Raw genomic sequence first — 26,815 nt, 5'->3', positions numbered from 1 at the left:
TTTTAAATTTTGTTCTAGTAACATAGAATTAAAGAGACCATGTATTATTAGTGATGTATGTGTGTGTGTGTAACTATTTTCAGGTCCAAATTGCTTAAGCCCTTGGAAGTGTCAAGACTGTGATATGGCCGATTTGCCAAGTAACATTCTCCTTCACTACACAGGAAAGGTCAGAGTAATTGTCCATAATTATAACTTCCATGAAGTCAAACTGATGGTTTTATTTCTTTTGGCATTTCAGTGGGTAATTGGGGTGGGAGTCGGGGGGGGGGGGCTTGAATCTTGAGTTTTTAAAAAAAATTAGGGATTGTAAAAGGATGTTGAGAAGCAGCAAACATGGCACTCCTCCTCAACTAGAGTTTAGGTTATGTCAATCTAGTATGTGTTGGAATCGTTTCTGAAATTTGTTCTGAGTTGGTTTTTGTGAGTGAAACCTTTTAAATATATTTCTCTAGTTATCTCAAGAGAGGTGGAGCAGCAATACACAAAACTTTGATTTGCTTTTTAAAGATGTGATGTTGAGGGGAGTAGAGATGTTTTCTAAAGGATAGAAACACTTTCCAGTATACCTGCCATGTCTAGCTCTTTTTCCTTCAAAAACTCAGTTAATGAAAGTAACAGACTAGGAAAGATGGAAGGAAAAAGATCTAAGGTACTGTGGGAGGAAGAAAGCAGCCAAATGCCACAAACAGCAGAATTGCCTTCATCACACTTAATGTTACATTGGCACAGAAAGTACTTTTATTGTATGAGACAATACAGAATATATTTTTCTAGTTTAGCAAACTGGTACATGATTACACTATTTATTTGTTAACATCTAATGTGATAAAATAAACTTGCTGATTTTGTGTTCTTCCAGCTTCATATTTTGATAAATTTCAAACCTTAAAGTTTGAAATAAAAAAAAGTAGTGTAATTATCCTGTATCACTTTCCCAAATTAACCAGTTGTTAATATTTTGTTATATTTAATGACTTTTTTCAACTCATTTGTACAAGTAGATTGGCATAACTATAAAATTTTATCCCTGAATATTTTTCCTTAGTTTCTTATATAATTGAATGTATCATCTATTCAATTTTCCCTAAAAATACTTACGTAGCAGAAGTTTGTTTTGATCCTGTCAAGTTGTATGTATTTTCCCAAACAATATGTTTGTGTATCTGACCATAATAACCTTCCTTGGCAACTACTAGTATTTACTCCCTGAGTAGCACAGATTCTAGGAAATGCTGCATCTAATCCAAACAGTATACCAAGTGGCATATTCTTTTTGGGTTTTATTTTTTTTATTTTTTTATTTTTTTTTTGGATTTGGTTTTTTCGAGACAGGGTTTCTCTGTATAGCCTTGGCTGTCCTGGAGCTCTCTCTGTAGACCAGGCTGGCCTCAAACTCAGAAATCCGCCTGCCTCTGCCTCCCAGATTGCTGGGATTACAGGCGTGCGCCACCACTGCCTGGCTCTTTTTAGTTTTTAATGTTATGGTTAATGTTTTACAAAGTAAATTTGAATTGGTGATACTAAGATTGTATTTTTGAGACTGAAATTTTAAAAATATGTACTTTTAAAAAATTAGTTACTGCCTTAACTGTTTTCCCTCAAGAAATGTGATTTATATATAAATAAGTCAATTTATTGAAGTTTTGTTTTTCCAAAATGGTGCATTGAGGATGCTTGTCTAAAGTTAGGGGTACCCATGGAGCGAGCGCCTGTGTCCTTCTCATCCTCCTGGAGAGTGGTGCTGTGCTTTCAAAGTCCTGCTGTGCTGAAGAGCCTACTCCGTTCAATCTGTTTCAGCAGTTTTTGAGCACTCTTTAGAAACAATTCAAGTATTAACAAACGCTAACTTGTTAAATGGTACTTTGGAAGAGTTTTCAGCTTTTCAACTGTTTTCATCTCTATCCTTATTTGTAGCAGGTGTTTAGCCATCAATTTCTTTAAAAGTCAGCATTTTCTTTGTGTCAAGAATTAAAGGCAATGACCTGCTTTTGATAAGCGAGTGCTTTAGATTTAGTCCCTGATTTTTGTTTTTTAAAAAGAGCTATTATTTAAAGTATTTGATGCGTAACCATGAGGACCTGGGCTTGGATACCCAAGCAGCTGTATCAAAGCTGGACATTATGATGTGTGCCTGTAACCCCAGGGCTGGAGGGCCAGAGGCTGGTGCATAGATTGCTGGCCACCCAGTCTAGCTAATGGTGAGCTCTAGGTTCAGTGAGAGGTCCTGTCTCAAAATAGAAGGTAAAGAATGACTGACGACGGCTAAGACCTGACCTCCCAGGTATAGACCTGCTTACATGTTCCCACACAGAGACACATACACAACACAGATATATGATATAGAGATAGAGATAGAGATAGAACAGTAAAAGGCAAATTTATTTGATTATTTATTATTATGGTGGAAGATTGTGTAAAGTTATGTTTTGTTCTAATTTTACTAAGGTGCTTTTATTTTTCTTTTGTTCTTAGGCTTGCAAAAATTCAATTTGCCTTGACTTGTCTATTAACTGTTTGCATGGAAGATTAACAGGAAACAAAGTAGTGAATTGGGACATTAAGGTAAATTAATAATATACATTGGGCATTGTAGTATAATTTAAATTTACTTTAAGCTTACTTAAGCTATACTTAAGCATAGCATATAGCTAGAATTTTTCAGTAGTACCAACTGGACACAAGACATTTTGAAATCTGAGAGGAGGATGGGGAGGAGAGGGGTGTGTGTGCGTGTGCGTGTGCATGTATGTGTGCGTGTGCATGTGTGTGCGTGTGCATGTGTGTGCGTGTGCACGTGTGCATATGCACACTATTAAAAATCTATTGTCCTTCACTTATTGCTTTGAGCAGAAAACTTGTCTTCTAAGGCTAAGTAAGCTGGCTATTCAGGATATACTGTCTTTGTCTGCCAGTGCTGGAGTTTTCCAGGCACTCCTGCCCAGAGTTTTCTATGGGTAATTGGGATTTGAACTCAGACCTTCAGATTCTCGTGCTTGCACATAGTTTATTCACTGAACCACCTACCTGTCCAGATTTTATCTTTTAAGCATCACCAAGTTGATACTAATAATTGGTCTCATCAAAAATTTTATGCAGTGCTGGACATGGTAGTGGTGCCTTTAATCCCAGTACTCAGGAGGCAGAGAGAGACAGTTCTCTTTGATTTGTGTTCAGCCTGGTCTTTTTAGGTAGTTCCAGGCCAGCCAAGGTTGTATAGTGAGACCCTGTCTCCAAAACAAAACAAAGCAAAACATCTTCAAATAAATAAGTAGATAGATAGAGATACATACATACTTAAAATGTTTTGCAGATTTATATTCTGAGGGCAAAGAAGTATAATAGTTGAGTGGCTGACTGAAACTCAATTAACTTTGTAAACTATGCTACCAGTCAAGCCAACTCAAAAATATGCTATGGTTTATATTCATATATAATTTGCACAGTTTAACTTTGTAATATTGTCTTTACAAGACTAATTCTGTGTGCAATATATAGAAATTTATGTTGTGTAGATCTGAAAATCAGTCTTTAATAGTTCGTATTATATATATAAATTAACTAATGAAACATTTTGCCTAATGTGGGAGACAAGACAGGAACAGAATTATTAAGAGAAATACAATTATATTTTTATGTTTAAGTAAAATTAAAGGCCTCCTCACCAAAAAAAAAAAAATAGAAATGAAGGAAAATATTTGCCATCCAAAGAGTTCAGTTATTACCACAGAGTTTTTTAAAATCAGTAATCATTATGTTTTTTTTTTCCCAACACACACTTTTATCTTTTTATGTAATGGGTAAGGTGAATTTTAGATCATTTAAAAGTGTACAAGAAAAGCTGCAGATGTGTATTATGAATAGCCCTTGAACTGTCAGGGACAGTTACAACATAAGGAACATTGTATTGGGAAGTTTGGCTAAGGTAGTGATTTATAGCTGCAGTTGTGACAGTTAACCGTACAGAGATGAGAGATTTGTTAATCTCACCTCCTCCCTTACCTTTCTGCTTCTCTTTCTTCCCTTTTCCTCCTGCTCTACTCCCTTTCTCTCTTAGTCCTTCCCAGCCTGGCCTTGAATTTGGAATGTTCCTGCCTCAGCCTTTTTTATACTAGGATTACAAGGGTACAGTGACACATCAGAGTAGGTCTGAAGGCTTTAGTGATTAATAATAAGAGTAACTTTATATAACATTCTTTTTTGTCAGGCATTAACACTTTTTATATGTTAGCTTACTTCACCCATTCTACCTCTTGTTAACTAAAATTAGTGGAGTCAGTCATTCTTCTGGTTCCTCACCTGTGTTTTAATGCATAATTGTACAGTTGTGTGGCAGTTGCTTGTTCTGGGCATTTTTATATGTTGTATATATTTGAACTTCCTAAAAAACAAGCACAGAAAAATGACCCAAAATGGTCTCTTTTAAATGTAAGTTATAGTTATCTTTAAGACAGTCAGTGTAAGGATAACATTCAGCTTAGGCTGTCACATACATTACTTAAGGTTTATTAACAAATTGCATCTTCATATATACTGTAGATACTGATTGATACTGTAGATACTGTAGAGACCATTGCTCTTATTTTGTAATATTAAAAATTGTTAATTTTTGTTTTCAGGACATCATCAATTGCATAGGTGGGTTAAATGTACTGTTTCCTTTACTGGAACAAGTTAGCCACTTCAGTGAAGGACAGACTTCTGAAACAGTGAGTGAAAACACAGTTCCTGAATTAGTGACACCTAGTGAACAAGAATGTATGGGATCCTCCACGAGGGCGTCAGGTAATACAGTTACACTAGTCCAACCCAGATTGGTCATTTAGAAGGTTGAGAATTAGATAGAAAATAACATGCCAAACTACTTAATTATTTATAGCTGTTGTAGCTTCCCTGCTGAACTGACTTAGTAAGGTTATAATACTTTGGTCAAAACACTGAAGATAGTAATTTTACTTTTGACTATCTTTAGTTTATGCTCTTAGTGGGAAAATACCATATTGTTAAACCATGGTATTAAGAAAATATTTACATATGAATACAATTATATAGAAAATACTTGTTGCTTTTTCTAATTTCATCATCCAAATAAATCTTGGAAGCAAGCTAACAAATTGAAGTACCTTTGTTGCAGTGATATAAAATATTTGATGTAAAGGTGATGAGAGTGAATATGATAATGATGTTTGCTTGTTTTCAGAGTCAAGGCTGGAGAAAAATCTAATTGCTACCTTTATTTTGATTGTGAAACACTTTATTCAGAGACATCCTATTAACCAGGACAATCTTATTCAGTCCCATGGAGTTGCAACTCTTGGTGCTTTACTTCAGAAGGTAATCAAGTCGGGTCTGGGGCTTTCATGGCCTTCAGCTTTCCAAGCTATAAGCAGTGATTAAAGCAAAACAAATAAACAAACAAACAAAAATGAGGATTCTTAGATTGGAACTCTAGTACTTATTCCAGGATTTGGCTTCTCTTCTACAGTTTTTTGGTTGGTTGGTTTTTTGTTTTGAGTTTTTGTTTTAAATGTTGGTAGCAGCTGAAAAGGCTCCATACTAAGAGGCAGAAGAAAGGCAGTGGAACATTCTGAGAGACGAATAAATCCAGAGTACAACTTGACCGTGGTAGAGTTTCTCACAGTGACAATTTGGAAGGAAGGTTTCTGGCTCCTGATACAGAAGGCTGTCATAGTGGTGCATACCTTCACAGACACATTTGGAAGGAGGAGGTAGATTGAAATTGTCCTGGTCTACATAGAGAGTTCTAAAACAGCTAGAGCTACATAGTGAGACCCTGTCTTTAAAAAATATGAAAATATTTTTTGGCCTTGTATGGCCATTTCAGATAACCAGTGGGCAGTTTGAAAGACATAAAAAGACTGAGAGGCTAGGGCTGGGGTAGGGTGGTGCACAACTTTAAACCCAGCACTTGCTGGGCATAGTTCTGCATTCAAGGCCACCATTGTCTATGGAGTAAGTTCCAGGAAAGCCTAGGATACACAGAGAAACCTTTTCTCAAAGAAAAAAAAAGCTAACAACAACAAAAAAACAAACAAAAAAGAAAGAATGAATCTTACATACATGATCTGAAGCTCCTACCACGGGAAGACTACCATTCAATGTCAGAGAAATTAGGAAATTATTGAAGAACTTCACTTTAAAATTACTGAGATTATTTCATATGGCCAAAAATGGGAGTGTTTTGTATAGCCAAATTAAGATCTTTTTCTTGTAGAGTACTTTCACGTGGTGTAAAACCTAGGGTCCTTCCCACCGCCAGTTGTTAATTCAGCATGCAGGCTGTCTTAGGAAGCCAGTTTATGAAGACCAGACTAGACTACTGGCCAGATGAGAAAACATACAGAGTCATATTGAGAAACTGATACTTAACAGATTCGTATTCTAAGGCAGTATTTATGATCAGCCTAGGATGCCAGGATACAATGTTTCTAGTCTGCTTTTTGGTGAACTACCGGTTTATAATTATTTTAAAGCTTTATCTACAAAATTATTTTATAATGTCATTGAGAGACCTTCTTACAAAATTGGTGTAGAAGGCTCCAGTAAAAGTCATTTTCTTGAGTTTAATTTACTTATCAGCAAAACAGTTGTGGGAAATGAACAGTCTTGTTTACCTCACAGTGTTGTGAAAGGAAAGGTTTGGTGGGAAGCCATACTACAGTTAAGGATAATACCACTTACTTTATGGCTGTAGCTTCCAGAGGACCCTGGAAAGAGGAACTATGAATGTCAGAATATATGTCCTAACACCGTGTGCACTCATTGAATTGTCTCAATTTGTGGATGAGAGGAATAATCTATAAACTAACCCTTCCCCTCTCCCTCCCCCTTCCCCCTCTCCCTCCCCTTTCCCCCTCTCCCTCCCCCTTCCCCCTCTCCCTCCCCCTTCCCCCTCTCCCTTCCCCTTCCCCCTCCCCCTTCCCTCCCCCCTCCCTCCCCCTTCCCCCTCCCCCTCCCCCTCCCCTCCCCTCCCCCTCTCCTCCCGTCTCACTCTCCGTCTCCATCTCCGTGTGCGTTGATGTCTTCCCTGAATGGGAACTGGAGTTAGAGACAGTAGCGAGCTGCCATGTGGGTGCTGGGAATTATGCTAGGACCTATGGAAGAGTAGCCAGTGCCCTTAACCTCTGAGCCATCGTTCTGGCCCCTTCTGGAGAATTTTCTAAGCTCTGTAGCTCATGATGGATTGCAGCTTGCGTTCCTTCATCTGCTAGATCATAGATTCTGTAGCTAGACCGCCTGAGCTTAAAACTTTTGCTAGATGAATTATATGGAGATGCTGTTTCATTCCTTAGATTCACTGTAAAATGATTTCTATAAAATGGGAGTGATAATATCTTAGAATTCCTGTAAAAATTTAGTGTGGTAAGGCGCTTTGAGCATTAAAAAAAGGTGTGATATGAGGAAAATATAATCCAGTGTTAAATCAGAAATACTGGTGATCAAAGTTATTTATATTTTGTACTATCTTTTATTCTATATTTTTGGATATTCTGTGTTATTTGAAGTAATAGTTTCATACTATTATTTATACTGACCTTTATGAAATTCTTTTCTGTTAAATTTTAGGTGCCAGGTTCTCTAATGGATGTTAATGTATTGATGGCAATTCAATTACTAATTGAACAGGTATCATTAGAAAAAAACACACTGTTGCTTCAACAAATGTATCAGTATTTGCTCTTTGACTTCCGTATTTGGAACCGTGGAGATTTTCCTTTTCGGATTGGTAAGACCAAGTTATCAAATAAAATATTATACAGTTGTTTTTGGAATGTATGGCCATCTGTGTGACTTTTTTCTAGTAACATTATCTTTATGTGAACATTTTATTTTAGGCCATATACAGTATCTTTCGACGATCATTAAAGACAGCAGGAGAGTTTTCAGGAAGAAGTATGGCGTGCAGTTTCTCCTGGATACACTTAGAATTTATTATGGGTATGACATCTTTGTTCCTTCTCAGTTTAGCGAACTGTTTTTTATCTGACACTTGACTGAGTGTGTATGTAGCTTATTCCCTCGTCCATCAGTTTGGGAACTCTGAAACTTCAGAGAAGCAGGGTAATATAGAGGCTAAAATGATAGTGATAGATTCACATTTATTAGGTTTGTATGCTGGTTTTGTTAGTTGTGTGGTGTTATTCATATTGCTCAAACTGTCTGTATTTAAGCGTTTTCATCTGTCTAAAACAGATTAAAAAGTGACTATGACCTGTGATGGTTTTGAGAATTAAATTAGTTAATATGTTAAGACACCTACAACTCTCTGATTCTTATTAGTATAATTTATAGTTGTATAATGAATATTGTAATAATTTAATTTTTGTCATTCAAACTCCTAAAATATCTGTTAGTGTAAAGAAGCAAGTTATGCTACTCACTTGGTAGAGTACTTTCCTAATAAACAGATTCATAGACACTATTACTGCATGCCTGTAATACCAGCATTTGGGTATTAGAGGCACTAGGATCAGAAGTTCAAGTTCATTCTCAAGTCCATAGTAAGTTGTAGGTCAGCCTATTAAAGGTTAGACCCTTTCTTTAAAAAGAAAAAAAGGAATAAAAGAAGAAAACAAGTTGGGCGGTAGTGGCACACACTTTTAATCCCAGCACCTGGGAGGCAGAATTTGAGGTCAGCCTGGTCTACAGAGTGAGTTCTAAGACAGCCAGGACTACACAGAGAAACCCTGTCTCAAAAAAACAAAAACAAAAACAAAAAGAAAAGAAAGAAAAAGAAAAAAAGGAAAAGAAAAGAAAGCTAAGGTGCCACAAATTGCAAAATTGTAATAATTATAAGTGTGTGTGTGAGATAGCACGAGCGTGTATGTGTGTGTGTGTGTGAGAGAGAGAGAGTGCGTGAGAGAGAGTGCGTATGTGTGAGCGTGTGCATGTGCGCGTGCACGTGCGCGTGTGTGTGAGCGTGTGCATGCGTGTGCGTGCGTGTGTGTGTGTGTGTGTGTGTGTGTGTGTGTGTGTGTGTGTGTGTGTGGTATGTGTTCATGGGGTGGATCTATGCTATGGATGCCAGAGGCCAACTTCCAGTGTTGTTTCCACTCTCTTTTTTTATTCGATATATTTATTTACATTTCAAATGATTTCCCCTTTTCTGGCCCACCATTCCCTGAAAGTCCTATCAGTCCCCTTCCCTCCCCCTGTCCTCCTACCCAACCCTTCCCACTTCCCTGTTCTGGTTTTGCCCTATACTGCTTCACTGAGTCTTTCCAGAACCAGGGGCCACTCCTCCGTTCTTCTTGTACCTCTTTTGATGTGTGGATTATGTTTTGGGTATTCCAGTTTTCTAGGCTAATATCCACTTATTAGTGAGTGCATACCATGATTGATCTTTTGAGTCTGGGTTACCTCACTTAATATGATGTTCTCCAGCTCCATCCATTTGTCTAAGAATTTCATCAATTCATTGTTTCTAATGGCTGAATAGTACTCCATTGTGTAAATATACCACATTTTTTGCATCGATTCTTCTGTTGAGGGATACCTGGGCTCTTTCCAGCTTCTGGCTATTATAAATAGGGCTGCTATGAACATAGTGGAGCATGTATCCTTATTACCTGCTGGGGAATCCTCTGGGTATATGCCCAGGAGTGGTATAGCAGGATCCTCCGGAAGTGATGTGGTTGTATTTTTTTATTTTTTTTGAGACAGGGTCTCTCTGTGTAGCCCTGGCTGACCTAGACTGGCTCTGCTGAATGCTACGATTAAAGGTGTAGACACCATGTCCAGAATTCTTGGAGCTGAGGGCCAAATCCAGGGCCTTGTACATGCTAGGCAAGCACTTTATAACTAAGTTAAATCCTTACCCTCTCTAGTATACTTTCTTTTCCTTAAGATTTATTTATTTTTTTTAACGTACGTACCATCAGTCTCTTCAAACAAACAAGAAGAGGGCATCAGATCCCATTACAGGTGGTTGTGAACCACCATGTGGTTGCTGGGAATTGAACTCAGGACTTCCTCTGGAAGATCAGTCAGTGCTCATAACTGCTGAGCCATCTCTCCAGCACTTCTTGTGTTCTCCTTAATGGCTTTCCATTGGTTTTTGAGGCAGGGCTCTTATTAAACCTGGAGGCCATCTATTTGGCTTGAATGGATATCCAACAATCCCTTAGAAACCTTCTATCATCCTTTATCCCAACACTGGCTGCCACACTCTGCTTTTTACGCAGGTTCTAGGGACCGCAACTCTGAAACTTAGGCTTGCATAGCAAGCACTTTATTGATGAAGTGAGTCAGCTTCCCAGGCCATTTTTGTGTATATTCTTTTTATATGGGGCTTGTGCATGCACATGCGTGCTTGCGTGTGTACGTGTATGTGCATGTGTGTGCGTGCGTGTGTGTGTGTGTGTGTGTGTGTGTGTGTGTGTGTGTGTGTGTGTGTGTGTGTAGAAGCCAGAGGGTAACCTTAGGTGTCATTTTCCCTCAGATTTTCTATCCACTTTGATTTTTTGAGACAGGGACTCTTCACTCTTCCTGCCTGTTGCTTACTATGTGGCTAAGGCATACAGAGCAAGCCCCACCCAGGGAGCTCCCTGTTTCTACCCTCCTAGTTCTAGGACTGTAAGTGTGTACTACCATATCCAGCTCTATGTGGGCTCTGAGAATGAACTCACACCCTAATAACTTGAGGAGCAAGTACTTTATAGACTTTATAGCAAGGTTTTATTTTTAATGTTAAAAAATGCATTTATTTCTATGTGACGTGTGTGTATGTGTGTGTGGGGTGTCATAGGCCATGACATGTTTGTGGAGTTAGGCTGACTTGTGAGACTTTTATCTCAGGCTGGATACCATATGGGTACCAGGATCAGAGTCAGGGAATCAAACTTGGAAACAAGTGCCTTTCTCTATTTCTTACTAGACTTTATTTTTAACATCATGAACTCTTTTATATAAAATTATTAAAGGATTTAAATTAATATTTCAACTTTCATACTTCTGTTGTCTCTTTCAGGCATGGTTCTACATGTAATGAGCTCTCTCCAGATGATATTCGAACAATAAGGACTTCTTTGTATGGACTAATTAAATATTTTCTTTGTAAAGGTGGAACTCATGAAGAAATACAAAGTATCATAGGTTACATAGCTGCTACTAATGAAGAAGAACAGGTAGTACAGCTGAGATGAATTTTATTTTTATCTGTTAAATTACTTTGTCATTTTATAAAGGTATTTACTTAAGTGTCTAATGAATAAATATTTTTGGATACTGTAGAAATATTACACAGTTAAAGAAGTTCATTACAGTTTCTATCTGGAAAGTAGTTGCTGTGACAAAATGTCAGAGACGAGCTGTCTTAAAGAGTAAGGGTTTCCTTTGGCTTATGATTTAAGAGTTTTCCATCCTATTGTCATTTTCCCTTCTTGCTTCTGAGCTATGATGAGTCAGAACATTGGGCAGTAGAACAAATGTGCTCCTTTTTGGCAGTCAAGAGGCAGAAAGGAGTGAAATAGGAAGGAGCTAGGGACAGGAGATAGCTTACAAAGCCATGATTCCACTTATTTCACCCAATAATACCCAACGGCAAGTACTCTTACCTTTGTATAGCCCATTATAATAACCATTATATAGTCATTATAATTTATAATCATTATTATAATCTAGTCACCATTATTATAGCCATTATAATTACAATAATGACTTAGTCATTAGTCAGTTGATGAAATCACTGTCCTTATGATCTGATCACCCCAATAGTGTCTCTAGCTAGTGACCAAATAAGCTTCCTGCATCTGAGCCTTTAAGAAAGTTACTTCATATTCAGATCATTACATAGTTGTATCTGTCAGTTTGCCAGTTTTGTTTTCAGAATTTTCTTGTATTACCTGTCATCAACCTGAGAATTTAAATATATATATATATATATATACACACACACACACACACACACACATATACACATGCACGATAGTATTAAGCAATGCAGATGATATCATTATGAAATTATTTTTTTAACCTAATGGAATCTACATAGTTAAGAGAAGTTAACAGATAACTGTGAAAAAAAAAGTGAGATTGTAAGAGAAAGATAAACGTATGAGGTATTAACAGCAGGATTTTACATGTTGGGGAAAACAGAGTAGACCTTCTATAGAAGAGATTTCTTTTCATATGGGCAAACAATGAAGGAATGGTTTCAGAGATACTGAATATGTACAGTGAAAAGCTATGCAAAAAGAAGTGGAAGAAACAAAAAAAGACAAAAAGCATGGTACATCAGATTTAGTTTAAATAACTATTTGAGATACTTTTGCTGCCTGTATACATAAATGATTTTTTTGTGTTGTTTAACTTGCAAAGCTCTTTGGAATTTTGGATATACTCTTCAGTCTTCTACGAACCAGCCCAACTCGAGGTCAGCTTTTCTTACTGATGTTTGAACCAGGAAATGCTGACATACTTTATGCCTTGCTGTTAAATCAGAAATACTCTGACAAACTAAGAGAAATCATTTTTAAGGTACAAAAAAAAAATCATCTTTATATCTCAGTGTTTGTCAGTATATGAATTTGCTCTCTATCTCTATATCTATATATTTATATGTGTGTGTATTATAACTAAATTATTTTTCATACTCCTTTAATATCTTATATATTTTTCATGTTGTTTGTGAATTTTAAAAAGTATACCATAGAATTAGACTACAGTTAAGTAGTAGAGTGCTGGCTTAGCATGCCCTGGGCTTATGTCCCTCCCCCAAATCTACCATTACATCCAAAATAGCAGGGGTGTCACCTAGAGAAGCAAAGCCATCAAAATAGCAAATAAAAATTAATATAATCAGATAAATCATCTCAGTGGACTGTAACAACTTGGTCATATTGTCCTTAATATAAAACTTGTCAGTTCTTCTTTGTCATGTAGTAAATCTGTGTGTACATCAGCACATTTAACAGTTAGTGATAGCAGCTGTGATATAGGACCTCATAGGTCAAGCATTAGGCATTCTTCAGGCAGTGGCTTCCTTAGTCCTTAGAGCAGTTTTATGAGATAAATGCTCTTATTATTCCTATATTATAGGGGATAAAATTGAAGCTGAGAGACTAACAGCTCTCTCGAAACACACAGAATGTATTTTATTTTCTATGGAAACTGTAAAGAACCGTGGCCCTTACGGGATACCACACATTTGAGTTTTTTATTATCTAAAAGTAGAAGATCCAGGCATACTTCTACCAGCTCTTTTCTCTTAAATTCTCCTGCCTGGTGTACTTTGTTCCTTCCTGGCATTTGTTTTTACATTGTTATTAGAGTTATATTATCAAGCATATTTTTAACAGTTTATGTTTTGATCACCTGTGTTTGAAATCACTAAGCTTTAGAAAACAAAGATGGGATAAAAAGTCTAAAGTGCTTTGCCTTGTGGGTTGCTTATGGCAGGTTACCAGTGAGGCGTCTCTTAGAAGAAGCATCTGTTCTCACTAGGGTTCATTTGTGGAGAGGGGATATTTCCTTTAAAAATACTTCTTAGAGATTGTTTATGATATTCTGACATTATCCTTTTTATAGCTTATATATAAAAAAATAACCTCTTGAATAAGAGGTTCTTGTTCTTACTCCTGGAAATAATGTGGCTACAAGGTCTGCCTCTCCCCCAACTTTCAGATATGAATTATTTGGCTTGCCTCACAAATGTTCTTGAAAATTGGTTACTGTTATATAAATGAGTTAAGAATGTTTAGGCTGCATGTGATGGCATGAACCTTCAGTCCCAGCACTGAAGTCAGGCGAGCCTGGTCTCTCCACAGTGAATTCCAGCCCGTCAGGGATATATACAGAGAGATCTTGTCTCAAAAAGAAATTTGATAATGTTTATATTATAATAGTAATAATATATTGACACATGAACGTGTTCTTCATGCCTGCTAGCTGTGTACACTCTTTCATTTGCCATATTTAGAGTTTTAAACATTATTTACACAAATACAAATGCATTTCAGTACAATATATTATTAATGCTCCAAAATCCAATGTTTCTCTGCATTGAAAAGACTAATAATTTTTGTGACCAGGTCATGGAACAAATGTTAAAATGCACAAATGTTTATGAACGTAGTAAACAACGTATTCGTCTTAGAGAAGTTGGCTATTCAGGAATTGGACTTCTCCTAAATGAAACACCAGTTAACACATCTCTTATTAAAAACCTTGTTAACCAAATCATTAATACAGGTAAGACTGGGACTGACAATTGTAATGTGTTAAAGAAATTGGTTTTCCTGGAGCAGGGGCTATCCCAAAAGCTGCTGTCTGTCTGTCTGTCCGTGGGATGTTCTTCTGGCTGGGCTGCCTTGTCTGGCCTCAGTGGGAGAGGATGTGCCTATCCCCGAAGAACTTAATGTGCCCAGGAGGGGAGGGGCAGGTATCCAAGGGGGTCCTACTCTCTCAGAAGAGAGGGGATGGGGGAGGATTATAGGAGGGGGTGAATGGGAGAGGGGACACTGAGTGGGATATAAAGTGAATAAATAACAAATATAAAATAAAATAATTGAAAATCTAAAAGAAAATGTTTTCAATAAAAAAGAATAGATTTCAAAAAATAAAGAAATTGGTTCTTTCTGGAAGACTTTTTTTTTTAATGTCCCTTTTTAGGTTACTTTTTAAATTATCTGTTACTTGATTTTCCAAGTTGTTCCTCAGATAATGTATTTCTGTAATTGTTTTTTTACATTCCAGGACATAGCTATAAAGTAAATGCTTACTGAGTAAGTAGCCAAGTTAATGATTGGCTTTCTAAATAAGAAAGGGCATTAAATAAAATCTGTATAGAAAGAGATTACATTTTTTAAAGCACTTAATTTCTTAAAGATAAAATCAAAACTAATTTGAGACATATTTTCTTTCTAGTTTGGCGTGATAATTTTTTATAAACTTATTCATAAACTAGAAGTTATGGCAGATGCCCTGCCTAAGTGGGGAATTAAGTTCTTTATCTTGCTTGAGTGGTTTACTGCGTAGTTTATTAAGTCTCATTGATCATCCAAAATAGGTATATAAAAAGATAATAGTCTTACATTCCTGCAGTATAGACAATATACTCAGGCAATCAAAGAAAGATAAGTTATTTATGCTTAATTGGAGTATTATCAAACTGAAGTTTTGGGGAGAAATTTGAACATAGTGGTAGTTCTCTTTGGAAAGTAAATAATTATTTCACCATTTATACAATAATAGTATTCTTATTTTGGATATCCATGAAATTTAATTTTAACTTCTTTTTTATCATAGATCCTGTTATTAATTTCAAAGATCTATTATCTGTAGTATATATCTGTCACAGAACACATGTAAATGTCAGAGTGGTCCTCTGTAGAAAGGTTAGTAAACTTTCAAGATACATTTTTATAATAACATCCTCAAACTATGACAGTGTTTTTCATTGAGTAGTTTGTGGCAGATGTAAGGTTTTTGTTTGCTTATTTAATAATAGTTACTGTTCTTTAAGCAGTTTCAACTGGACATGGTAATGCATACCTGTAGTCAACAACATGTCGGAGGCCCAGGCACAAAGATCATAAACTGGAAGCCAGCCTGTATAATATAAGACTAGCTTAAATAAATATACATATAGATAAACAATTAAATGTTTATTTTAAAAAAGAGTTAACTTTATGTGATTTTAATAAATTAGTATGTCAGTTTTTGTTTTGCTGTTTGAGACTGGGTTTCTGTATAGCCCAGGCTGGCCTTAAACTCAGATTTGCCTGCCTCTGCCTCCTGATTGCTGGGATTAAAGGTATGCACCACCATGGAAGGTAGTCTAGTAAATGTTTCATTAAAAGTATTTGCTAAATACTTTTCTAATATATTTAAAATAATTTTCTAGTAAAGAGTTTTAGCTTTACTTCTTTTTACGTAACTATTCCTTTTCCACAGTCAAAAATTTATTACCATAAAACACAGTTCTCTACCAAAACCCTCAGTGTTTTGAACATAGCGGTAGTTCTCTTCCTTCTTCCTTCTTAACATTCTTACGCTGTCCTCCCTTGATCTTCCCCACATGCTCCTCCAGTTTCACTTTTGAGACACAGTCTTGCTAAGTTTCTCAGCCTCACCTTGAAGTTGTGGTCCTTCTTCAGTTTCCCAAGTGGTTGGCATTCACCACTACGTCTATTTCCAGTTGGACATTTCTAATGGAAATACCATCTTTCAAAGTGTCTGACTTCTTAAATATATTTTTTAGTTTTCATTTTTATTTATTTATTCATTCATTTATTTATTTATTATGTATTGGTGTGTGTGTGTGGATAAGTTGGGAAATTTGTTCCCCTCTATTTGTGTGTGGAACCCTGGAATGAAACACAAGTCTTCAGGCTTGTCATCATACCAACTGAGCCATCTTGTCTTTCCATGGTTTTTTTTTTTAAGATTTATTTATTTATTATATGTAAGTGCACTGTAGCTGTCTTCAGACACTCCAGAAGAGGGCATCGCATCTCATTACAGATAGTTGTGAGCCCCCATGTGGTTGCTGGGATTTGAACTCAGAACCTTCAGAAGAGCAGTCAGTGCTCTTAATTAATCCCAGCACTAGGGCGGCAGAGGCAGGCTGACCTCAGAGTCATGAGCACTGAGCCATGTCTTCAGCCCCCTTTTCCATGTTTTTATTAACATCTTCTTATGCATATCTTTACCTATTTATGGTAACACATCTCTAGGATATGAAATATAGTTGCTGCATCGAAGTGTGTTCATTTACATTTCACATTTTGACAGATTTTGCATATTATCCTTCAAAATAGCCAGCAAATTACATTTTCATTTTGTTCTACATTAACCTTACCTTGATACTGAATCTTAATGATTTGAACCAGATCATATAAATTGATTCTTTTCTGTATGCAGTTAGATTTAAACAGCTCACATTCATTGTACGTGTTTTTCCATGTGTTAAACATCAAATAATCATATTTCTGTGTTATAAAACTGTCAAAAATTGTTTATAGAGAAAAGTCTGAACTAGAAGAAAATAAACTGGGGTTTTGCAGTAGTTCAAGAATAGTAGTCCCATGACAGGCTACTCTCCTGAAGAAACCCCTGCTGTTCCACTCCTTCCTGGCACCTCTCATCCCTGCTGTAAAACTTATCGTTACAATTTTTATTAGAAAACAGGCAATGATATAGTCAAATATATAGAAACTTACTTGCGTTGTGATTAAAATATTTTAAAGATCTTAACTAAATTTCTGACTGTTTCTAAAAACTTTTGTTGGGCTTTTGTTGTTGTTTTTGTTTGTTTGTTTGTTTGTTTTTTGTTTTTGTTTTGTTTTGTTTTTTTGTTTTGTTTTCAAGACAGGATTTCTCTGTGCAGCCCTGGCTGCACTGGAACTCACTCTGTAGGCCAGGCTATCCTTGAACTCATAGTGATTTGCCTGCTTCTGCCCTTGCCTCCCTAGTGCTGGGATTAATAACATTTGCCACTACCACCCAGCTAAGAATTTAGTTTTTATTTCAAAGAAGGAACTCACTTAGGGAGAATTCTTACATATTGTAATGTGACCATTTATTCTTTAACTTTAGCTAAATAACAGCATACATTTTACCGAAATTAATTTTTAGGAATTACAGTGATTTACCTATTTCTTTGTTAATACAGACTTACTAAAGAAATATTCTTTAGTAATCTTTAGTAATTAATTTAGTAATATCAGATTAGGTAGAACCACAATGTTCTAGTAGAACCAAATAGTTCCAAATACCATAATGCTAGTTAAGAACATATTCCTGCATGATAAAGATGGATCAGTGGCTAAGAGTGCTTGCACAAGCATGAAGAACTGAGTTCCAATCTCCAGCACCCATGTAAAAAGCTGTGTGTTGCTGTGTATACCTGCAACCCCAGCATTTTAGAAGCTAGGGACATAAGGTAGCTGAGGGTCTCTGACTGTTACCCTAGCTCCAGGTTCAGTTCAGAGAGATCAGTGGAAAGTGATAAAACCCTTCAGTGTCCTTCTCTGGCCTCCATGTGTGTTCATCTGCACATACTCATTCTCATAGACCATGCACACAGAACAGAGTCCTAAAGTATACCTTCTTACTGTTTGTCATTAAATTGCTTTGTTATTAAAGTAATTGAAGTACTTTAATAACATTAAAAAATTGTGTACTTTTGATGAATTTTGTATTTTTATTGTACTTTTTTGTTTTGTGTTCTCTTTATAGATATTACAGATTTTGCAGTCCCAGCCAGATGCAGCATACCAGATATCACAACAAGTGGGTTGGCAAGACACCTTTGTTAGACTTTTCTTAAAAGCAAATTTTGAAAATGTAAATTCTCTTAACAAACATGGGAAGACAGTTTTAGTGAAAGAAAATAAAAATACGTCAACTGAAGATGTTAAGAGGAACTTTGAAAAACTCGATGATGAAAAAATGACATTAACTGACATATCTTCAGACCATTGGAGTTTGGAAGATAGTCAGTCCCTGAATTCAAACACACCATTATTTCAAGAAGATAGCTCTGAAGGAGAATTATCTTTCAAGTCAGAGAATCAAGAAGAATTCTGGCTTAGTAACTCTTCCCATTTGAGCTTAGATCTCAGTGGAATTGACGCCTGTGAACTGAGCGATAGTGGGAGTCAAGTGCCAGACAGCTCGCCTAGCACTCCGTCCCCAGTAGAGTCTACTAAGTCATTTTCCGTGCAGTCTGACAAAGAAAGGAACATCGCGAATGAAATGGTCTTCAGTGACGACTTCTCTTTTTTTGAAAGCCAAGAGGTAAATTTGCTTATCTTTCCAAATAACATTTTAATATGCTAGTTTTATACTTAAGTCCTTTGCAGTATGTAAGCTGTTACTAATATTTTCCATTCATATTCTAAGTCTCGTGATCTAAAATTTAGAAAGGTGATTGTCACTTGTAAATATCTTACTTTTTGTTTGGTTTGGTGTGTGTGTATTTGTATATGTATGGTAATAGGGAATGAACATACTGACTTGCACATATTAGGTTATTTTATATTGTGTTATGAATATTTTGCTTACATATATGTATGTATGTATACCATGTATGTGCCTGGTGCCTGTGGTGGTCAAGGAAAAGGGCATTGGATATCCTTGAACTCAAGATTTGGATGGTTGTGGTTCGTTATTTGTGTGCTGGGAATTGAACCTCAGTCTTTTGCAAGAGCAGTAAATGCTCTTAACCACTGAGCTACCTCTCCAGGCCACCATCACTGTCTTGAGAACAAAGCCTGCATCTTATACATGTCGTGTCTCCAGTCAATAAGGACTTGTTAAAAGGGAGCAGGAGAGCTAACAGTTAAGAACACTTGCTGCTTTTCTACAAGACCTGAGTTGCATTTCCACGTCAGGCAGCTTGCAATGATGTGTCTCTAGCTCCAGGGAATCTGACAGCTCTTGCCTTTTTGGGCAGCTATACTCATGTGCACATACCCACACGCAGACATCTATATCCACACATAATTAAAGACAATAAAAATTTTTAAAAAACAATAGGTATATGTAGATGTTTCTATAATGTATTTTAACATTTCCTTCATCTAATAATATAGTATCATTTGTTTTTTTATAGAGATGTGAAGAAGAACTTTTTCAGCTGCTTACAAATATTTTGACTTATGTTATGTGTAAAGGACTAGAAAAGTCTGATGAAGACACTTGGATTGAGAGAGGACAGGTGTTTTCAGCACTAACTAAACCTGGAATATCAAGTGAGCTGCTTCGACCCTCAGATGAAGTAAAACTAATGTAAGCATTCAGTTAATTTTTTTTTTCAACGCTCTTCTTGGAATGAGTGGGAGTCTAAAATTAAATACTGACCACTTAGTTCAGTATATAGTAGAAGAAGAGAGGCAAAGGAACTGTTTACTTTTTTTCTTCCTAGGTTTTACCGTTCTAGTAGAATGTAGAAAGAAGTACAAAACAAATTCCTGTGTCAAGAGATTAAATGTATTTGAACTTAAGCAATATCAGGAGTGGTACGGATGGGCCATACGGGTGTTTCTCAGAACCCTCCATACTGATTTCCATTTCCAGTAGTTTCTGTTCTCAGCAGCAGTTCATGAAGGTTCCTCTCACCCGGCAGTCTCACCACTGCTTGTTGTCATTTGTTCTCTTGAGGGGAGTCTTTCTGACTAGGGTGGGATGGCACCTAAAGCAATTGTACTTTGTGTTTCCCTGAGGGTTAAGGTGGACACCTTTTAAATATTTATTGATTGTGTTCTTTGAAGAATTATGTATCATTTTATTGAGTCATTTCCTACTGGATAGCTTTTGGGGGCATGGGTTTAATTTTTATAGTTCTTTATATGCCTGAGATACTAATCCTGTCTGATTTCTGTTGACAATTTTTTTTCTTATTCTATAGACTTTTTTTTTCACTATAGTGATTTTTTTCCTTTTGCTTTTCAGAATTTAATTTCGTGTTTTTCCATTTGTTAATTCTTGGTGTTCTTTCTTGTGCTGTTGGAGTCTCTATAGGAAGTTCTATGTATTTTCTATATCTTGAATTTTCTTGTATGATTTTCAAATTATCATGTCTTAAATAAGTCTTCGAACCATTTACACTTGATTTTTATTCAACATGAGAGATGTGGTTTTCAACAATTTTATTGAGTTTGTGTTGTATTCATTAAAGAAATATTACATGGCTTTTAGTGTTACTGACAAAAGATCTGATGTTTTGTTTGAAAGTTTCTACCTTTGTAGATGAGTTGACATGTTTCCCATACAGTTTTTAATACTGCATCTCTGCTTTTGATTGTCTTCCTTCTTGACTCTAATATGTCCTAGAGAGGTTGCTCGTTGGTCTTATCTAGTTGAGGCTCTAAATCCTCTCCTTTTAGAGTCTGGTTTTTTCCTGTTTGTTGTTTTGATTTGGGATGTCTTCTGCTGAGATTTTATTGAGGAGACTGTCTTTGCCTTACACGCTTATCTGAGCTGCTTCTTCCAGTGGAGTCTTAAGTTTGCTTTTATGATCATGTGTAGAGATCTTGAACACTGAGTTGATGGTCTTTTTTTTTTTCTTTATTAATATTTGAATGTATCCCATTGTGCTTATTCTCAATTCATGATACTCTGTCTATGTGTTTTGGTATGAATATGTATATATACAGGCATATGAGCAGGTATTTGTACACATGTATGCTTATGGCTTTGGAAGTCAACTTCAGGTATCATAGTTCCTCTGGAGTTGTCCACCTTTTTTTAAAGACAGCATCTCTTTAGATTGTGGGCCTCACCAGTTAAGCCCTTAGAGATTCCCCTGTTTCTACCTTTCTAGCAGTGGCATTGTAAGCATATGCCACCATGCTGTGTTTTATGTGGATGCTGGGAGTTTAAGTCAGGGCCTCATACTTACATGGCAGACAGAGTACTTCACTGACTGAGTTGTCTCCCCAGTCCCTCCATCTGTACAGTACTTCCCAATTATAATAACAACAAAAATAATGAGCAAAAACAGATGAATACACAATGGAAATGAAAGTATAAAAGCATCCATTTAAAGCATAATAAAGCAGACACAAGATTTTGAATACTCCTATTCTCAACAGTAAAAGAACTTCTGGGGGAATCAGTATCCCAGACCTCAAGCTGAACTACAGAGCAATAGTGTTAAAAACTGCATGGTATTGGTACAGTGACAGGCAGGTAGATCAGTGGAATAGAATTGAAGACCCAGAAATGAACCCACACACCTGTGGTCACTTGATCTTTGACCACAGGAACTAAAACCACCCAGTGGAAAAAAGATAGCCTTTTCAACAAATGGTGCTGGTTCAACTATTGGCTAGCATGCAGAAGAATGCAAATCGATCCAATCTTATCTCCTTGTACTAAGCTCAAGTCTAAGTGGATCAAGGACCTCCACATAAAACCAGACACACTGAAACTAATAGAAAAGAAACTGGGGAAGACCCTTGAGGACAGGGGCACAGGAGAAAAGATCCTGAACAGAACACCATAGCTTATGCTCTAAGATCAAGAATTGACAAATGGGACCTCATAAAATTACAAAGTTTTTGTAAGTTAAAGGACACTGTCAAAAGGACAAAATGGCAACCAACAAATTGGGAAAAGATCGTCACCAACCCTAAATCCGACAAAGGGCTAATATCCAATATATACAAAGAACTCAAGAAGTTAGACTCCAGAGAGCCAAATAACTCTATTAAAAAATGGGGTACAGAGCTAAACAAAGAATTTTCACCTGAAGAATATTGAATGGCTGAGAATCACCTAAAGAAATGCTCAACTTCATTAGTCATCAGGGAAATGCAAATCAAAACGACCCTGAGATTTCACCTCACACCAGTCAGAATGACTAAGATCAAAAACTCAGGAGACAGCAGGTGTTGGCGAGGATGTGGAGAAAGAGGAACACTCCTCCACTGCTGGTGGGATTGCAAGCTGGTACAGGCACTCTGGAAATCAGTCTGGCAGTTCCTCAGAAAACTGGGCATGATAGTACATGGAGGACCCTGTTATACCACTCCTAGGCATATACCCAGAGGATTCTACAGCATGTAATGAGGACACATGCTCCACTATGTTCATAGCAGCCCTATTTATAATAGCCAGAAGCTGGAAAGAACCCAGATGTCCCTCAACGAAGGAATGGATACAGAAAATGTGGTATATTTATACTATGGAATAAAACAATGAATTCATGAAATTCTTAGGCAAATGGGTGGAACTGGAAAATATCCTGAGTGAGGTAACCCAATCACAAAAGAACACACATGGTATACATTCACTGATAAGTGGATATTAGCCTAGAAGCTTGAAATACCCAAGACACAATTCACATATTAAATGATGCCCAAGAAGAAGGAAGAACAAAGTATGGATACTCTGGTCCTTCTTAGATGGGGGAACAAAATACCCACAGAAGGAGATATAGAGACAAAGTGTGGAGCACAGTCTGAGAGAAAGACCATCCAGAGACTGTTCCTCATAGGGATCCATCCCATATATAGTTAGAAAACTCAGACAGTATTATCGATGCCCACAAGTACTTGCTGACCGGAGCGAGATGTAACTGTCACCTGGGAGGCTCTGCTTGTGCATGACAAATACAGAGGGGGACACTCTAAGCCAGCCATTGAACTGAGCACAGGGTCCCCAATGGGTGAGCTAGAGAAAGGACCCAAGGAGCTGAAGGGATTTGCAGTGCCATTGGAGGAACAATGATATGAGCCACCCAGTACTCCCAGAGCTCCCAGGGACAAAATCATCAACCCCATAGTACACAGTGTTACCCATGGCTCCATACGCAAAGGCGGCAGAGGATGGCCATGTTGGACCTCAAAGGGAGGAGAGGCCTCTAGTCCTGGAAAGGTTTGATGTAGCAGTATAGGGGAATACCAGGACAGGGAAATGGGAGGGGGTTGATTGGGGAACAAGGGGAGGGAAGATGGCTTATGGGATTTTTTTGGGTGGGGGAACCAGGAAAGGGGAAATCATTTGAAATGTAAATAAAGAATATATCCAAAAATAAAAAATAAATAAAAAAGATTTTGAATATTCTATAGTTTGAACATACACACACACACACACACACACACACTACTGTCAAGTAGTATTTGTCAAGGGACAAACCAAGATCGTAAAATAACTTTTTAAGATAAAGGATGACATGTGAAAATGGAATCTTTTTTGCACCCTTGAATTGGAAGCTCCCAGTTAAATGCATGAGTATGTTTGCCCTGAACCTCTGCACCTCTGATTTTGCTATGGTTATAATGTTGGCTGGGTTTGTATTAGTATACTATTTTGGACTACTGTAGTCTGCATAGCAGATCTGTCTTCATTATTGTAGTTTCCCTGCTTTTGTGCTCCTGGTCTCCTTTGCGGTCCATGGACGAGGCAGATTCCATTATCCTCCTGAGGTTACTTAGATAGTACCTTCCAGTGTGACTAATGCTTTGACTGGGCTGTAGCTCCCAAGTGTGTTGAGAATGTAAATATATGAAGCAAACACAACCCACGGATCTGTACTGATTGATGGCCTGTCTTGATGGTTTTAAGACCTCTTGAGTCTTGATCTCCTGGAGGGATGTAGTTGAAGGGCTTGATGAGTGGCAGGTTGGTTTTTAGTGCTATCATACTCAAGGGTTGTTCTCAGTTGATGAGATCCTCTTCCAGCCTCAGAGGATGGGCATGTCTTTTTCTCTCAACTTTTCTACCTCATTTGACCTTCCTGCTGACTGAAATTTTAAGATTGTTGGTATTTGGTGCTTCTGCTCTCTCCATTTTCTTGCTCTGCCATCTTTCACCTTGTGGCTCTAGCAGGCTCTATTAAAGCTTTGTAACCTCAGGTCCTCATGGTAGCCTAGTATTTTCTAATTTTTTAATTTTTGTTTTTGTCCTTCCACCCCCAACTCTGAAAGGGCCTTACTGTATAGTGTTGGCTAGCTGGGAACTCAGAGATCTTCTTGCCTCTGCCTCCCCAGTGCTGGGATTAAAGACTTGCACCACCATTCCTGGAGGTAACTCAGTGGTAACAGGAGGCTCTCGAGTTGGTGTCTGCTCACTGCCCTGCAAGTCATAGAGTAGCAGGGATGCTTTCTTTTCACTGCTGACTCACCCCGTAGAGAGATCAGTGTCTCACCTCAGCTTTCAGTGCTAGTTGAGGAGCGTGAAGGCTGTTGGCTTGTCCTTGGGGAAGGCTGCTCACCTTGCTGGCAGCGTCCGCTTCCCTTCCCTCCCCAGCAGAGGTCTCGGCCTGCCGCTGTGCTCCATGTCCTTGCCTCCATAGTTTCCAAGGAGCCTCTCTCTACCTCTGTTGAGTTCTCATTTTCTTCTTCTATTTCTTTCTTTGGGATAATGTCTGTTCCTTGTCTTATTCTTTTTCTTTCATACTGTATCACACAGAAGCAGCCTCCATTTTACCCAGAAGTCCTTCATCTACAATCTTAGTGGTAGTCTGCTGGTGAGAGTGTACCTTTGGATTTACAATGTTGCTAATAAATAACGGGTTTGGGATTTTTCATTTTTCTTTCTAAGCTTATAATGGTATGTGAGAATAGTTTTAAGAGAACTTTATTTTACATTTAGTTTGCTGCAGAGGATGTTAGAGTGGGCAGTCACAGAACACAGAGATACAAAAAGCAGTCTTGTGACTGCTGAAAATGCCCTCCGACTCGTGTTGCTCGTTCAGGACTTTCTCCAGTCAGAAGGACTGGTTAACTCAAACATGTGGACCGAGAAGGTTAGTAACCGCCTTTAGAAATTGCAGTTTAATAGCAAATGATGTCCAAGAAGAATGAAGGAGTGGTCCCTGATCCTGGAAAGGCTCAGTGCAGTATAGGGGAATACCAGGACCGGGAAGTGGGAAGGGGTGGATTGGGGAACAGGGGGAGGGAAGAGGGCTTATGGGACTTTTCGGTAGGGGGGGATCCAGGAAAGGGGAAATCATTTGAAATTTATATAAAGAATATATTGAATTAAAAAAAAAAGAAAGAAAAAAAAAGAATTCTAACACCTAACTAAACCATTAAGGATAGTTTCTTGGCCACTAAAATCAAGACAAAAAAAAAAAAAAAAAAAAGAAAGAAAGAAAAGAAAAGAAAAAAGAAAAAGAAAAAGAAATTGCAGTTTAGGGTTCCTTGTAGTAGCCAAAGCCTGTGATTTTATCATTTATAAGGGCAAGGCAGAATGTTTATCACAACTTGAGTCTAGTATGGGCTGTGTAGACACTTCCAGGTCAGCCTGAGCTACAATGTGATGATATGCTCTTACAAACAAAATCAAACATAAGTACATAAATATTTTAGGTAGTTTAGAATGATTTAAAGAATGAAATTTGCAACACTTCTTTTTGGAACTTTAGTGTTTTTAATCAGATGCAGTAACATACCTAAGATGAAGAGTTGGCAGGTTTTGTTAGATCTTGTTTATTGGCAACTGCACAGTGAGCTACTAAAGCAATGATGACAATTGGTATTGTTGTTAAAGAAGATTATCATTACATTTTAAAAGTGAAAGCTTTTATTTCTCAATTTTTCTTTTGTGATAGCTTTTAGACGACATCACACAGCTCCTTGACTGTCTGTCAATATGGTATTCTGAGAATCCAGTGTGGGTAAAACTCTCTCAGATTCAGATCCAGTTGCTTCTAGAATTCATTGGAAGAGGCAGTTTGCAGGTTTGATATTTCTTTCATGCCATATTCTATCTTCTCACACACCATAGCTACTAATGTCCTAACTAGATAATAATGCCTTTTCAGAATGTTTAAATTCTATTATATTTGTTTATTTATGTACCTGCATTGTGCACACATGTTCCATGGAGGTCAGAGACCACCTGTGGAGTCAGTTTTTGAGTCCACCACATGGATTTTAGGATCAAATTCAGGTTGTAAGACTTTGTGGCATATACCTTTACCTGTTGAATCATCTCAGAGACTCCTTGTTCAGTATTTTTTGGTTCCAAACAATACTAAATACTTGAAATTTCAGTTTTGTAAGGTCAGAAAGGAGCTTAAGAAGCAACTTTTTTTTCCTCAGTCCTAAGACTCTGTAATTTTAATATTTTCTTTTATTGGGTTTACTCATAGGTTAACTCCATTCAGTGTAGTTTACAAATTGCTAAGTATCCAGCAGAAAGATTTGTGTATATAAAGTCAAAGAATTGTATTTTTAGGAAATATAATTAATAATTTTCCTGTTTTACTAATTTTAACTCTTTTCCTGTTTTACTAATCCAAAATTTTAACTCTTTATGCATTTGTTCATTTATCAAACACCAATTATGTACATGCTGTTATGTGAATTGTTTTTTATATGCATTGTTTTGCTAGATT

General features: G+C 37.1%; 1 protein-coding gene across 3 annotated transcripts in view; it reads left to right on the top strand.

Moving 5' to 3' along the window:
• Window positions 1-26,815, top strand: part of Nbeal1 (neurobeachin like 1) — a 149,051-nt gene that overhangs the window by 64,169 nt on the left and 58,067 nt on the right. For all 3 annotated transcript variants that reach the window (XM_052192133.1, XM_052192131.1, XM_052192132.1), the window contains 14 exons: window positions 84-169; window positions 2,476-2,565; window positions 4,620-4,785; window positions 5,201-5,334; window positions 7,588-7,747; window positions 7,857-7,959; window positions 10,991-11,147; window positions 12,340-12,498; window positions 14,052-14,211; window positions 15,268-15,356; window positions 18,202-18,762; window positions 19,580-19,755; window positions 25,066-25,219; window positions 26,027-26,155. In XM_052192133.1, coding sequence (XP_052048093.1) covers window positions 84-169; window positions 2,476-2,565; window positions 4,620-4,785; window positions 5,201-5,334; window positions 7,588-7,747; window positions 7,857-7,959; window positions 10,991-11,147; window positions 12,340-12,498; window positions 14,052-14,211; window positions 15,268-15,356; window positions 18,202-18,762; window positions 19,580-19,755; window positions 25,066-25,219; window positions 26,027-26,155 — 2,324 coding nt within the window. The remainder of the gene's footprint in view (window positions 1-83; window positions 170-2,475; window positions 2,566-4,619; window positions 4,786-5,200; window positions 5,335-7,587; window positions 7,748-7,856; window positions 7,960-10,990; window positions 11,148-12,339; window positions 12,499-14,051; window positions 14,212-15,267; window positions 15,357-18,201; window positions 18,763-19,579; window positions 19,756-25,065; window positions 25,220-26,026; window positions 26,156-26,815) is intronic.

This window comes from Apodemus sylvaticus, chromosome 9 (genome assembly GCF_947179515.1).
Source record: "Apodemus sylvaticus chromosome 9, mApoSyl1.1, whole genome shotgun sequence".
Taxonomy (NCBI): Eukaryota; Metazoa; Chordata; class Mammalia; order Rodentia; family Muridae; genus Apodemus; species Apodemus sylvaticus.
Note: the sequence above shows the minus strand (reverse complement) of the source record. Positions and strands in the feature narration are given on the sequence as shown.